At 45.4% G+C, this 15,105-nt stretch overlaps 1 protein-coding gene across 1 annotated transcript; it reads right to left on the reverse strand.

The window, feature by feature from the left end:
* Positions 1-370: 370 nt before the first annotated feature.
* Positions 371-4,770, reverse strand: LOC107198352. Its single transcript, XM_015615306.2, has one exon. It carries the CDS (start codon positions 3,736-3,738, stop codon positions 2,875-2,877), a length of 864 nt encoding a protein of 287 aa, XP_015470792.1. The 5' UTR covers positions 3,739-4,770; the 3' UTR covers positions 371-2,874.
* Between the last annotated feature and the right edge of the window lie 10,335 nt (positions 4,771-15,105).

A 15,105-nucleotide genomic window follows, 5' to 3' on the forward strand; every position in this document is an offset into this window, starting at 1 on the left:
CCCCTCTTCTCCCCTGCCGCGACTACTGCTTCCCGACAGGCAAGGCAAAATTCAGATAAATGAATGCCTACCTGGCTGTGTGTAGCAGGTGCCGGAGCAGCAGCGAGAGGAAGGACAGACGACTCCGGCAATAGAAACCGAATACCCACCAACGCTGAATGCGCGGCCGATCCGGGGCTGGTCGCGCACAGGATGCAAACCCCGCTGCAGAAGGGTGTATGTGTGCTCGCACATGTACTCAGTTACAGCTGCATTATCAATAATAAAAATTGTGCGTAATCTGCCACCTTAAACATAATGATTTTAGGGCTTTTTTGATAAAGTGTACTGCTGCTGATGTTTGTTGTTAACTGTTACTATTCTTTTCAAGGAGGACTCCAAGCCCTGGAGCCGCTGCTGCTGCCGGAAGAAAAAGTGCCTGTGGAAGGTCCCGCAGCCAAGCAGATCTCACTGGTGATCCCCATCCTTCTAACGGAGTGAGTAGTCCCCACCATGGGGCTGTTCTGGGAAGGGGCTCCGGACCTACTCTGTGAGGCACATTTATAACAATTAGGTACTTAGCCCTGGTAGATTTTCAGGGCATACTTTGCTTATTTGGTGCAGTCAGCCTCTCAAATTGTGTCATTTCCCTGCTAACTTTATAAACAATAACACTAATAATGTAATATTACTATTTCTGTAGCTGTAGTTTCATAAGCCTTCATGGAAATGCTAAAAAATTGAAATAAAATCTGGTTCTTAGAGAAGATAACAATTTAACTTCTGAAAACTAGAATACTGGTCTAATTGAGGATGGAAGTGCAGTTTAATAGACACTATGCTGTAAGGAGTGTGATCAGGCTCTATCTCTCTCCCATCTCCACACCTGATTGCAGGTCCATTCTGGTTCCCACAGGCATATGGGATGCAGGCACTTAACTGCTGCATCCCCTGTGGTGTCCTTCATTCAGCTAAGCCACGTTCTAGGGCAAAGTGCAGCCCAAATTAAAAAGAGGTTACAATCACATTTTATAATGTTACATGTTATATATATTTAAAGATACATATAAAATATATGTTCTAGGCATTCTTATGATGAAAAACTGTGAATACAGGCTAAAGATAACATAAATCTTTGGTACATGTTTTATACATTCTACAAATACGAATTATACATATAATTTCGTTATAATTAAACCAAGAAACATAATTAAACAACTAAGCATATTACATAAAAATAATATAAAATACATATAAAAATAATAGATAAACAAATGTATCACATTGATGCGTAATCATAAAATTTTATATGTGTGTTCTATTGTGTATCATGTATATTTTATATAGGTACTATATAGATATATTATGTACATTAATGATGTAACTAAATATTTTCTAGCATGATAACCGATACAAAGTAATTATAAAGCATACATTGTATGAAATTACATTATAATAAAAAATATATTCCAACACATTAACAAAACGGTATATACATTATTTTTCATTTTTACATATGAGATACCTAGGGTTTGGATACTCAGTAGGAATGCAAAACAAAGATAAATCTTTTTCACGTTTTCTACAGGTAGCTCTGCAAAAGTGCCCAGCATTACCACTAGGGTACAAGACCAGAACTCTGTCACTGCCTCACCTGACTTCCGTTTCCCTGCCCCTAAGGTGCAGTGGGCACAACCCCTCTTGGGTTCCAGGGAGAGAGGCAGGGTCCCACACTGGCTGGGAGCACCGTCCCTGCCACCTGCCTCACTGCCTAGCTCACTGTTCTCTGGGGGCTTGGGACACGCTGCCTCCTCCTTTCACCTCGGCAGAGGCTGGGCTGCCAATGTACCTTTTTCCTGGGGTTCTCACATCCGACTCCCCGAAGCAGCCAGTGGAACATGCATCGACTCTCACATAGTCAATATACACACCTTCTTCTTGTTCCTCCACCAGCAGAAGAGCTGTTTCAAAGGTTTGCTTGTTTGTTTGCTTAACCAAATATGTCACCTCTGAGCATCTTGGGAAGCACTGGGGTTGAGCTCAGATTATGACTTTTAATTTTTTCTTTATGGCTGTCTTGGTTTTATACACACATGATTTTTTAGAAGCACTATAACACAGGTGAGGTCACTTGCAAGTTGTTAAAACGAGTACTTCAACTTGGGACCTTGCTTGCAGAGACACAAATCTCTATTTTCTCCTTCCCAGGTCTCATGCCTGCAGCCTACACAAGGAGAGCCAAGGATGCACTGTGAATATGTGTACAGACATGCACAGGATCTGTTTAAGGAGGTATTTACCAAAGTTGCAATCACACCAGGAAGCACTGATCCTTCTGTCCAGCCGGTTTTGCCAGAGAGAGGCAGATTGGCTTCAGCACTCCTTCAGCTCAGCTTAACCAAAATCAAACAGGGAGCTGTTGGGACAGGGCAACACTGAAGCCTCTCCCATCTTCTTCAGATGGAAGGCTAGCAAGTGTGAGTGGGGAGCCCCTGTGGAAGAGGAAGTCCAGACAGCCCCATCAAAACAGAGGAAGGGTTTATAGTACCATATCTCTGTGTGGGGATTTTCCTTCATATTTAATATTCAGTATTTGCTATTTAATATTTTCACATTTAGTATTTTCTTAATTCATATTTCATATTTTGTTCTTCATATTTCGTATTTCTCTTCAGTGTTTGGATTCTTGTGTGAAAAAGGGGACGTGCAGAGAGCCATAGCATTTCCAGTGCAGGATAATATTCAGGCATGAGCAAAGAATATTTCCCTTTGTGCATGCCAACAGGGAAATCAGATCCGGGATTATTCCTCAGCATCGCATGATTACTGTTCGACTTGGTGTCGTCCGAGTCGGGCGCGCGCAGTAACTTTGGGGAAGGGATGCTCGGGGAGAGGTTAGGCGCGGAGCCGCGGGTCGCGCAGGTATCGCCCCACCGCTCCGTGCGGGCCCCCCGCCGCCACGTCGAGGGGCAGGCGGCCGCGGCCGTCGGGCAGGTGGAGGTGCGCCCCGGCCCGGTGCAGCACAGCCAGGGTCTCCAGAAAGCCGGCGCGGGCCGCGTCGTGAACCGGGAGGCAGCCGGTGCGAGGGTCGGGGCGATTGGGGTCGGCTCCGCGCCGCAGCAGCAGCTCGGCCACCCGCGGGCTGCCCAGCATCATCACCTGCGGGGATGCAGCGGCCGCTGTAGAGCTCAAGCTTCCTCTCTCCCCGAAGGAAAGGGGATCCGCAGTGGAAAGGAGATGAAAGTCCGCGGGAGAAGCATAGAGATCGGCTCCAGACGTGCCACGAACGGTGGAGAACATGTACCCGTCGGGGGAGCTGTGCCGAATTGGGAAAACTTCTTTATCCACGCCAGGGGACAGGAAGGAACAGGTAGGGCAGAGATGTGCGGGACCCCTGTCGGGATCGGGGTGTGTGGATGCACAGTGGGGCTGCTCCGCGACAGGAGCCGGCGGGGGTCGGTAGGCTCGGAGCAGATGAACCCGGGGAAGGGACCCGCCCTTCTGCTGACGCGCTTCCACAGAAAGCCAGGGCAAGTCGAAGTTGCTTTGCACTGGTCCCTGCAGGACTGTGCCGGTGCAGCAGCTCGCGGGGACCGCCGTCGTTCCACTCGTGGGTGGCATTTCTCCACGGTATCCTTGGCAAGGGCAGACGCGTAATGCAGGGCATAATGCACCGTGTCTGCGGTGCCGCACCCGCGCTTCCCTCTCCCGGAGGGAATGAACCTTTGCTGACCCATTTGTCCAGGACAGGGCAAACATGTCCGGCAGCCCTTCATCTCGGGCTCACCATTTTCAAAGTCTCCCCTAGCGCACCCAGCAGTGAGTTCAGGGGCTGAGTCCCTCCTGCAAAAATTGGGGAAAAACATCCCCAAAAACAAAAAAGCAAAAGCACTGGAGGACGGCGAGAAATACCTGTTTCGAGTGAAATGCTCCCACCGACATTTTGTAGGAGAGGATTTCACAAGGACTGGCAGGAAAACTTATATATAGCTTCTCAGATTATTCCAGTTTCGTTTTATTTTGAAATTTTAAGAAAAATAAAATCTGCTGTCTAAAACCACCTCGAAAATTAACTCAGCCTTAAAAAATTTAACCTCTACTACACCGCAGGGCACTATCTCTACCCACACGTTCACATAAAATGTGGGCAGACAGAGCCCCACAGGGATTGCTCGTTGTCTACCTGCAGCGTCACCTGGGCAAGGCTATCGTGACCGGGTGTTTCTGTTTGTGGGAGCCACAGAATATTTTTTTTTTCCATAAAACTGACAAAAAATACTAACAGTCGTATAAAGCAGAAGACGAGGTATAACGAAGGGGACATTATTTCTGCAAACGTGAGTTGCCATATTTTATTGCACGTTTATTGCGAGATGAGCATTAAAGTTCTTGGATTTGAGTCATCCTATCTCGGTTCAAATAAAGTAAAGGGTTGCTAAGACTAAAACCTCCCTGTTGTGGCCGTCATCAGAGAAGCCTTTCTCCTTCCCAGAGAGGCGAGAAGAACCCCTGTGCCACACCGCCTCGACAGCAGCCCAGCGCAGTGACGGGGGCACGGCCGCCTCCGGGGCACCGGAGGGCCCGCTGCTGCCCCGGGGCTGCGACGGAGGGTCGCTGCCCTCGCCCAGCTGCCAATAGTCCGCCTTCCTACTTGCATGGGGGTCCTGCCGTAGGAGTTGAGGGAGCTGGGGTCCGCCGCTCCGTCCAGCAGCTCCCTGAGGCGCTGCAGGTCCCCGCGGGCGGTGGCTTTTCCCAGTTCATCCGCCACCACGCCCCCCGCCCGCCGCGCCCCGCACAGCGCCGCAGCCGCCACTCGGCCGCCCCGCGCTGCCGGGGCTGGCGGAGACCCCGGCCCGCGGGGACGGCCCTGACCAAGGGAACGCCCGGCCCGAGGCCCCGGCCTGGAGGTTCCGGCCCGGTGCTGTCTCCGAGGCCGCCTCCAGCTGCGAGGAAGCGGCGGAGGCTCCCGGCTCCCGTTTCCTCCACCCGGCTGGGGCCGTCTAACGGGGCGGAGCGACCTACGCTGCTCTCGATGGCAGAGGGACGGCCTCCCGGGCGGGCGGCGGCGGGCTCTCTCTCCACCCTTTATCTTCGTCTATTATTTTATTTTCCGCGGCTCTGCCTTGAGGGCAGCAGCGTCTTAACCAGTGCCTGACCGTCACGAAGGGAGCAGCGGCTGGGGAAGGGGAGGAGCAAAGGTAGCAAAACACTTGAACGAGAGCGGGACATAAGGAGAAGAGTGGCCCCGGGAAGTAGGATCCTTTCTCCCAGCGGCACTGCCTCCTCGCTCACGAGGTGGCCGCCCCTCCTGGGTGGGCTGCGAGGTCCTGTCTCTGCTTTTTTAGTTAGGCAGGGACACTTAATAAGAGACAGCGGGCGCAGCGGCGCCGACAGCCTTCACTGAGGAACGAATCGCGGCTGCGAAGTCTTCACCGCTTAAACGACCGTTTTTCTTCTTTTTTTTTTTTTTTTCTTTTTGGTTGGGTTCTGGGTTTTGTTTGATTTTGATTTTGTTTCTGTTGGGGGTTTTTTTGTTTGTTTGGTTGGTTTTGTTTTTGTTTTTCCCCTTGAAAAAGTTGCAAGCCAAACGAAGGCCTCGGCGAACAAGCGAGCCCTGCCCTGCGGCGGCCGGGTTCCGGCGGGGCGGGCCGGGGCGGAGCGGAGCGCTCGGGGCAGCGCGGCGTCGGCAGCACCACGGACAGCTCCCCCCAGCGCTGCCCACCGCCTCTGGCCTCCCTCCCCTCCGGGGGAACCCCCGCCTGCCCCTAAAAGTACCTGCCCCTAAAAGAACCCGTTCTAAACGCCCCGCATGTGCGCACGGGTGAAGCGCGATGTCGGGCCGTGTCGGGCACGCTTCTAAAACTGTACTGGCCTAGTGCCAAATTCTTCATCATTACATTTTGCTGCTGTTTCTATGTTCAGATAGGTAGAAATGAGTGGTGTTTCACTCACAGTAAAGAGCTTATTGAGATAAATTGTTGCTTCTAGTTAAATAATCGAGCTTTTAAACACGATCTGGTGATTTCCTTGTGTTTGGGTTTGGTTTTTTCTGTTTGGTTGGTTTGGCTTGGTTTCCTTTGCTCTTTGCTAATGAGTTTTCCATTCAAGCACCAGATGCCACACAAATGTGAAAATTAAAATATTTTGGAACTCTACATTAAATAAAATAAAACAAGTGGAATAGTTTAATCTATATGCCCTGGTATGTAGATCACTGTACAATGGAAACACTCAAGCTGTGAGCAGTATAGTTAAGTCTTGAAAAGACTGCAAGCTGATCTTTACAGCAGCTGCAGTGAAGAGCAGTATTGTAGAATCAGTTTCATAGAGATAGCGTATTGATCCTGATTCTCAGCTACAGGACAAAAAATGAAGAAAAAGGATTTTGACAAGCCTTTGATGCCTTTGATGACTTTGATGATTATGATATATCCATAAGGTAAAAAAAATCATGCCCGTTGGAACTGTGTGAAAGATTTAGGTGGGGCACTTTATTTTAACAAAGGAAAAGTATGAAAATAATGTCTAAAGAAAGATAAGCTTTCTACTTATTTGTTTTACTTGTAATTCCAAGGCTATGTTGTAAATAAGATAACCATGCCCCAAAGTATTCCTTCACACTGCTTTCCAAAAAGGGTGGCATTTTCTACCAGCCTCATGAAACAGCACTGTCAAACATATATGAACGACAAATTAAGCAGTCCTTCATAGTTTTTCCTGCATATCAGAAAAACCCACACTGTGCTACTAGGGAAGAGTCCCCTCCAGCAAATTCATAAATGTTCCCTTCTCCCTTTTGCAAATTCATAAATGCTCATTTTCCTCACCAATTAAGGAAACCCTGTCCATTAGCAAAAAATGAGATATTTTAGCTGGAAACTGCTTGCCTTGGAGCTGGAATCTCAGACAGAGCTTTTGTTCCTTTTGTTCTGAATATGCACTGGCTGTCTGAAGGAGAATTTCACTGTCCAGTTGATGGTAACTTTAAAGAAGCTGCTACAGAGTTGGAAGTAACTTCTTCCTGTTCCAAAATTAATGGTGGAAAGGTAAATTGTACAAGCATGACCTTAAAACAATCCTTCAGGGAGGTGTCAAACCTTTCTGTGCAGCAGGTTTATTAATTATGTATATGGACAGTGACAAAATACCAAATAAATACAGATCTCTTGGCAAGTAGAAAGACCTTGCAAACACTGCAAGAATACAATTTTCTACAATCAAAAAGAGGGAAGAGAGATATTGAGAGATTCAAGAAGATACTCATTAGTATGCATAACATGTAACCAACTTAGTATTGCTCAAAAACTCCAGCGTAATTTTTCCTGGGGAGGAAAAAAATTATTGGCAGTTTGTCCCAGATGTTTTCTTCTAACTGACACCCTTTCAGTAGCTACATTTGGAGTAGAAAGTTCTGTTCTTCCCTTAGCTGGGTCTCTTTCTCTAGGAAGTAGGAAAATAGACAGCTCTGGTGACCTAACATTGTTTTTCCAGATCAAAATAAATATGCAAATAAGCCAGAACAGAAAAACGTCCTGGTTTTGCACTTCTTTCAAGTGGAAGTACAAAAACACTAATTTAGTTTGTCTCTTTGTTATGGTATTAACAGTATTTTGGACGTTTATTTTCTCTTTTTTTATCCAGCGGTTCTTTATGTTATATTTCAAGGAAAGCGGACATCAGCACTACAAAACTGTGTAGACAACCTTCTGGCAATTTTATGGCTATTTGCCCAACTGTGTTTGCAATACTCTCTCTCTGTGTGCACTAGTACTCCTACTGAAGTTTTAAGTTTTACAGATGAAACTTGAAACAGTTTTTTCCAGGTTTACCTTGAAACTTGCTCCTATGTTTGGTTATCATGTTGGATATGTCATTTACTTTCCTTTGGCTCTTTGATAAAGTGTTCTTCCAGAATAGTCTAATCAGTGGCAGAGAAAGTACTCTGCTAGAAAACCAACAGCAACAAAGTCAGTGGCACCCTCCCAACCCCCAAAAAACCAAGTGAAAGAACCCTAAAGAAACCTTAACAAAAACCTCAAAGCAAGCAAACAAACAAACAAATGCAACAAAGATCTGAAACAAAACAAAACAAACAAAAAACCTGTATTATTTTCTTATGCTGAAGAACTGTAAGCTACCAAAGCACCAAAACCAGATGCTAGCCATCTACCTTGTCTGTAAACTACTCCTGATTTTGTTTTTTGAGAGTAAGGTTTTCCCTACCAGAAAGACAAGTAGGTCACACTGGTTTGCTCCTGTTATTTGTACTCTGGAAATCCTCATAAACCACATAATCAAAAAATGTACTATCTAGATATAAGGCTTTTATTTCTCTTTTCCTTTTTTAAGCTTCACTTTATATGCCTTCACATTCAGAGATACATCTGGCTGCAGAGAAAGACATGAATGTAGAATTTAGGACACATTATTCAGTTCACAAAGTCTAGCACAGCCCCAGCTTTGCATCTGTGACATCTGTGGAAATTGCAGCGCAAAAGTTCTTAGAATCTAAGTAATAATTCTCATGTCCTTCTCATTTAACTGTACAGTGCTGAGCAAACCCCTCTGTCTCTTTGGCTCACGTATACATGTAAGAACAGTGGTCATAGACCTGAAGGACAGTGGGAGAATATTTGATATGCTTTCAGTATAAAAAATCAAATTGGAAAACTTTCCATACATACCGTCCATGGGCTTCGTGATTCTGCAGTTCCAGGGAACAGTTATCCACTGTCTGAAAAAGAGTGTGAGTCAGCCTTGCTTTGACTCCAGCCCTCAGTCCCATTGGTGAAGGTAGTCAGAGCCTTTAATGGGGTTTGACTTTTTAGAGGCTTGGGGGTCAAATTAAAGGCGAAATTGAACAATTTAGGTTTTGGATAATGAATTGAGATTTGCCTGGGGTAGCTGTCAAGAGCATATTGGAGCTATTCAGATGTTTGTAGAGGCCAAAGTGTCCTGTGGTGATGGGCAGATAGATATTAGTGAGGTCAACTCTAGCTAGGGATCACAAGCAAGCTCTGGCTTTTATAACTAGTTAGGCCATGAGCTCTTGTCGGGTCACTACAGTTTTAGTGGGCTGGTGAGATCTAAAAACCGGTTCAATTATTAAAAGTGGGTCAGGTAATTTTGAGTCCCATTGGAAAATCAATGTGTAGAATTTTGGACTCTTTCTTTTCTTAAAACTGCAAGTGAAAAAGGTAGATTAAGATTGCATCTGTGGGCTTGTCTTGTGTAAAGTGCATCAGCTACCTTTTCTACCACAAACCTGGCCTCTGGGTTTAGAAATCTTGGTGCATTGAGGTCCTTGTCACCTTTTAGGAGTTGGAAAAGCAGTGCAAGGTCCTCCATTGTGATCCCCAAAAAAGAGTGAACCCAGTTGGTCTAAGTCCTGAGGGGTCTTGGGGTCCTCCTTTAACTGAAGTGGCTGGGGTATGAGCATCCTTCTGCCAATTTGGAGGATGAGGCATTTCCAAGGACTGGTGTGCTCAGTCTTTTCTTGCACAACTTCCAAGCCTGCCCCACTGGATGGGGGAAATGGTGTCTGGGAGGGTGTAGTCCAAGGAGTTCTTGTCTTTGGTACACATCAAGATATCATCCATATAATGTAAAGTAATCAGGATGTTCTTGGTGGATTGGGGATGACACCTGGGTTACAAACGACTGGAAGATTGTTGGAGGGTTTTTCATGCCTTGTGATACCTCTGCAGAGGCACCTGCTGATTCAGGGATGGAATGGAGTAAGTGAAAAGGGGGGCACAGTCTGGGTGCAGAGGGATGTTAAAAAAACTGTCTTTCAGGTCAGTAACAGTCTGCCAATTCCAGGTCAGCACTGAGGGTGAGGGAAGGCGAGGCTGCAAGAAACCCATGTCTTCAATGATCTCATTAACTTTCTTGAGGTCTTGCAGGAACTGCCACTTGCCAGGCTTTTGGATAACAAAGATAGGTGTGTTCCAAGAGCTGGTAGATGGGACTAGGTGGCCCTTGGACAGCTGCTCCTGCACAAGGGACTGCAGTGCTTTACTCCTCTGGAAGGGGCTACTGAGCCACCCATACACGTTTCTCAGTCTTCCAGGTGAAGTTTAGGATGGCATGGTGCCCCCACTTAGAAATCCTGGGGTGTTGGGAGGATTTCTAACCTTGTTCCCCATTGTGTTAAGACGTCCCTGCCCCACAGTGTGATGGGTGCCCTTACTATGAAAGGTCTCATGTCTACCAAGCCCTCTGGTCCCTCAAACTGTATGACATTCTTGCTCCTCATATTGCTTGTGGCTCCTCTGATACCTGAGATGACCCCAGTCAATGGTACTAGAGGTCACTCCATTGATCACTTGGAGCAAGATATGATGGTGATGTCTGCTCCAGTGTCCACCATCCCTGAACGATAAACTTTTTTCCCATTAAACAACAGAGCAATTTCTAGCAGAGGTTTTCTGTGACCCAGAATCTGTGGCCACAAAACACTCTGATTTGGTGTAGTATGTGTTGTGTACGGTAAGAGGTATGCCTGAGCAATGACAGCATTCTTGGGAATAAAGAGGGGAGGGCTCAGGCACATGACCCGTAAATAATTTCTTGGTCTGATGTCACTAACTGGACTTCAGGCAGAATAGTAAGTCCCTCCATCCCCTCTCTAGTGTTGCATAAAATTAAAACATCTCTGGATTGGTCTTCAGATCCATACTTTACTGTTGGTATGGAATGCACAAGGATGTAATCAATTTATAAAGAAATGGCACTAACCAATGGTCTCTAGGTCCCTGGTTATATCTGTTGCAAGTTGATGAGGGGGTGTAGGCTCTCCATGGCGCCAGCTTGCTGCAATGGGTTGCAGGAGTTCAGTGCACTGATTTTCTACAACAGTGGGAAGCCTGGGATGAAACGGCCCTACATTTGATGTCATCCCACTCACCACTGGAAATTTCCTGGAGGCTTTGGATGTGATGATGGTGATAAGGCTGACACTGAGGACAGTGTTCTATTTTCCAGTTTGAGCTGTTAGTGCAACTTCTTTGGAAATGCCCAGGCTCTTCACACTTAAAACACCAATTTTTGCTCTGGTTATCACCAGGGCTGCAGGGAATAATCCTAGTCATGGCAAGTGCTTCTACAATCCCTTGGCCAACTGCCTGAGCAAGGTTTGTAGTGTGCTCAGGAACTGCCAGGTGGGTGCAGGCTTCAATCATTTGAGCAGTGGTCAGCTCAGGGTCGAGGGGAAGCACGAGTAGAATTTTTCAGCACTGTGAATTGACCCTTGATATAGCCAGCTTCTGCAAAACTTCATCTTGGGCCTGTGGGTGGTCTATTTGTTTACTGATCTCCTCTTGATAAATGTTTCATCAGGCCTGTGTTGAATATCTGCAAAGCCAAGGTTAGGGGTTGACCCATCGGGTATTTAGATTAGGGTGGTTTTTGCAGCACCTTTGATGTCTTCTAATACAGCCCAGGGGAAGTCAGTGGCCTGATCTTCAGGCTTAGAGTATTCCCCTTGCCCTGCTAGGTGTTCTAAAGTAAGGTGCGCTTGTCCCTCTTCCCTTGCATAGTCTTTTATGAGTTTTGAGAGCAGTTTTTTCCACAAGCCCTCCCAGAGAATATATCAGTGGGAGAGTAGGACAGGCATCATATGCCTTAAGTCATGTTGTAAAACCACGTGCTGTCAAAGTTGCTGACAAAAGCTTTAGGGTGTCCCTCTCCTAAAGTCCTTGGCTGCTTCACAGATTTCTTTAATCTCCCTGTATGACAAAGACTCTCACCTGGGATTGGTCCCCCTCCAGTACCACACTGTGGCTGCATGAATTTTAGCAGCCACTGCCCCATCCCCCTCCTTGACCACCTGCTTTCGCATCCTCTGCCAGAAGTCCTCAGGTTCACCCTCATACTTGGGTGAGCCCTCATTCTCCTCCTCTGAGAGGAAGTATATCTTTTGGTAGAGGAGCAAATGGCTCAGCCAAGCAGCAAGGTCCAGTGTTCTGGACCTTCAGTAGCCAAGATGGCAACCTTCCAGTCAGTGTCATTTCTGGTTCTGGAAGCGTGGGAACTGGAAGGGGCTGAATTGGTGGAGGCAGGGCCTGCACCAGGGAGGAGCTTCCTGATAAAGGGGGAGGATTCCAACACAGGGGTGGTACCTGATGAAGGAGTGCAACATGTCACAGGGGAGGATCTCAGTGGAGGAGCAGGAAAGGGGGAAAGCAGCGGAAGGGAGTCACTCAAAATGGTGATTTCCCTTACGGGGTCTCTGCCATTTTATAACGAGTAGTAAGAAAGAAAAGGATTGAGGGGTGATGGAGCATGGGTTTGGATAGGACCCAAAACAGCTTGGCCAACGCTGTCTTGGGTAGGGGATGGAAAGAGAGGGGAGATGGCAGAAGGAAGGTGGCTCATCTGCACCCATGGGCGTTTTCCATCTTCCATCCCATTCTCCGGGGCAGTGGGATTATGGACACAGAGAAGAACATGAGAACTAGGAAGTGGGGTTTGAATATAAACTTTGAACTGCTTCATGAAGTAAGTGAGAAAGGGGACAGAACTGAGCAACTCTTAACTTTCCCTCTGTTTGAAGAACATAAAGTTTTCCCCCATCTGAGTGCCAAAACCCCAATCAATTAACTAAATTTTTAGAAATGCCAGAAATGGTCTTAAACAACCAATGAATAAAATGTTTTAACTCCCTCTTTGAAAACGATTTCCCCCTAAGAGTAAGAATTTCCCTAACCCACATATATATGTCCCATTCAACCACACTAAGCACATTCCCCATTGCTGTTCTTCCCCACCCAGAGGACCTTAAATGAAGAAAGACCTATACCCTGGGCAGCTTTCCCACAACTCACCCTCTGGCAGGTGTGGGGAGAGGTCAGACACACAATGTCCTGCGGGGGGCCATCAGCAGAATCAGTTCTTCAGCTGCGCAAATGTTGCCAGCTCTCCTGTCTGCTATGCCAAATAAAACTGAGGCTTAGAGTCAGGGCTGCAGCCAACCTGAGCACATCTTCTTCCAAACAACAAATGTCCAGTAGGTTGTCACTGGGGTCACTTTCGGGGATCTCCAAGAAAAGATTCCTGTTCAGGCACCACTTGTGGCAATAAGCTACATCCAGGTCCCCAAGGCTGTCTGTGTGCTCAGGTCTGGGGCAAGAGATAGGAAATGATGTTGGGATGGGTTTTTGTCTCTGGACCCCCTTTGAGGCAATAAAAGCTTTTGGATACCCAAACAAGAAGGGTAGGAAGCAGGTGTTCAGCTGAAAACTAGAGTATTTTCAAGTCCATAACTAAAACTACCATAAGTAGTTTTCTTCCAAATGTTGAACTTTCTTTCTTCTTGTCATATCATAATTTCCCCTATTCATCAGGCTTTATACAGTCTTCAAATAAAGGAGGTACTCACTCTGATAAGTCGACTTAACCTGATGTTTCTCAGACATCAAAAATAAGTCTGCCCACTAGCTTGGTCTTTCATTATTTGCCATTCAAAGCCCTTCTGCAATAGCTAGAAAGTGGAAACATGGATACGCAGGTGATGTCTGAGGCTTTAGTCAAACCCCAGTCTTAGGCAGGAAAGAGTATGGGCTGCAAGAGGGATGGTAGAGTTGAAGTTGCTTTAAAACATTGTGTCAAGACGCTCTGCCCTCACTGAACCTGCCTTAAAATATTTGATACTTAAAACACACTTATTTTTCCACCTACTAACTGACTCTTTGATAAATTGCAAGGCAAAATCTCTTGCCTTGGAGAAGGAAGCATAGGCTGTAATTTTGGTTTCTACCTAGCTTGAATTCCACTTTTGAATGTGAACTTTTTTCCTTACTTTCTTATGAGTTTTTGTTTTTTTTTTAAATGTGTATTATAGCTTCAGGATATGCTGCCAAAAGTAACATCAGGTAGCTCCAAAGTATCAAGGGATGCATTTTGGGTATGAACCTGGACCAAGGCCAAACCCAGAGATGTAGTAGATCTGACTGAAGACTTTCAGTATTTAGTAGGACTGATGACGGAATGGTGTTTGAGGTTTGGATTATTTTATTATTCTGTAGCTTTTATGCACAGCACTGGCCAGTAGGACTCATTATCCAGTTAATTTATTTGCAAAGTGTTTACACAAGTAAAATAATCTTCTGTAAAATGTTGAGTGCATATTATGTGTGCAGTGTTGGTCCATTTAACACGTGCTTTGTGCGTATTTACAGCAGAAGTGTTGATGATGGATTAATCAGATTGTGGAAAAATATCTTCCTTACATTTCTAAAACACGGTTTAGTCTTTGTCTGCAATCCACTTTGGGTTCATTGGTGGGTATGGTTCAAGTTTTGTGACCTGAAGTGTATCCTTTATGCAGCTCCTTTCTAGAACCTTTCTATGATTCTATGGTTCTACCGTTTCTGCAGTTAAACACTCTGTTTTATTGCTAAGGTTCTCTCCTGTTTAAACAATTTCAGGGGATGCTTGTGTTGTGTTTGTATCTGTAGGCACAGCTGATGGTGAAAACTAATACCTCCCATAGAAAAAGAAGACTAATCAAGCAATCAAATCTGGTGTTACATGTGTACAGTTATTTTAATATTTACTGTCAGTGTTTTCTATACAGGAATCTCTAAATACAGAATTTGGCTATAAAACACTTGTATTATTCATAGCTGTCATAATTATGGATAAACAACCATGTGGTCACAGAAGCTGTGACCTTGACACGCTGTTGGTTTTTAAAAGGTCATGACATTGGACAGAAGATATAGTGGGTTTATTTTTAACATGAGAATGCAGATGTTTTCTGTAAATAGAATAATGAAAGAGAATTGCCTTGTAATTCATCAAAAGGTTATTGAGTAGATGGAATAATAAGAGTCTTTAAGTATCGAGTATTTTAAGACAAGCTCAGTAAAATCCTAGTATTTTGACACAAATGTTCTAAAGTAACTTCAAGTTTATAATTTGTAAGTGCTGGAATTCTTGTGTATATATGATCTCATCAAACAGAATGGCATATTTTATAATACACACATAGATTACATGGTTTTAAACGAAAAAAGAAAGCATGGTACAGCTTCAAACTAAACTGTTTCTACCTGAAGAGATCTCTGTTGTCTGTGTTTTATCTTTTTCCTATTAGACTGGTTAAACTGTAAGATTTCTATC

Source organism: Parus major, chromosome Z, assembly GCF_001522545.3.
Source record: "Parus major isolate Abel chromosome Z, Parus_major1.1, whole genome shotgun sequence".
Taxonomy (NCBI): Eukaryota; Metazoa; Chordata; class Aves; order Passeriformes; family Paridae; genus Parus; species Parus major.

What these genes read in the sequence shown, in the direction of transcription:
- LOC107198352 (XM_015615306.2), bottom strand. Translation starts at nt 3,738, where the DNA reads ATGTTTGCCCTGTCCTGGACAAATGGGTCAGCAAAGGTTCATTCCCTC.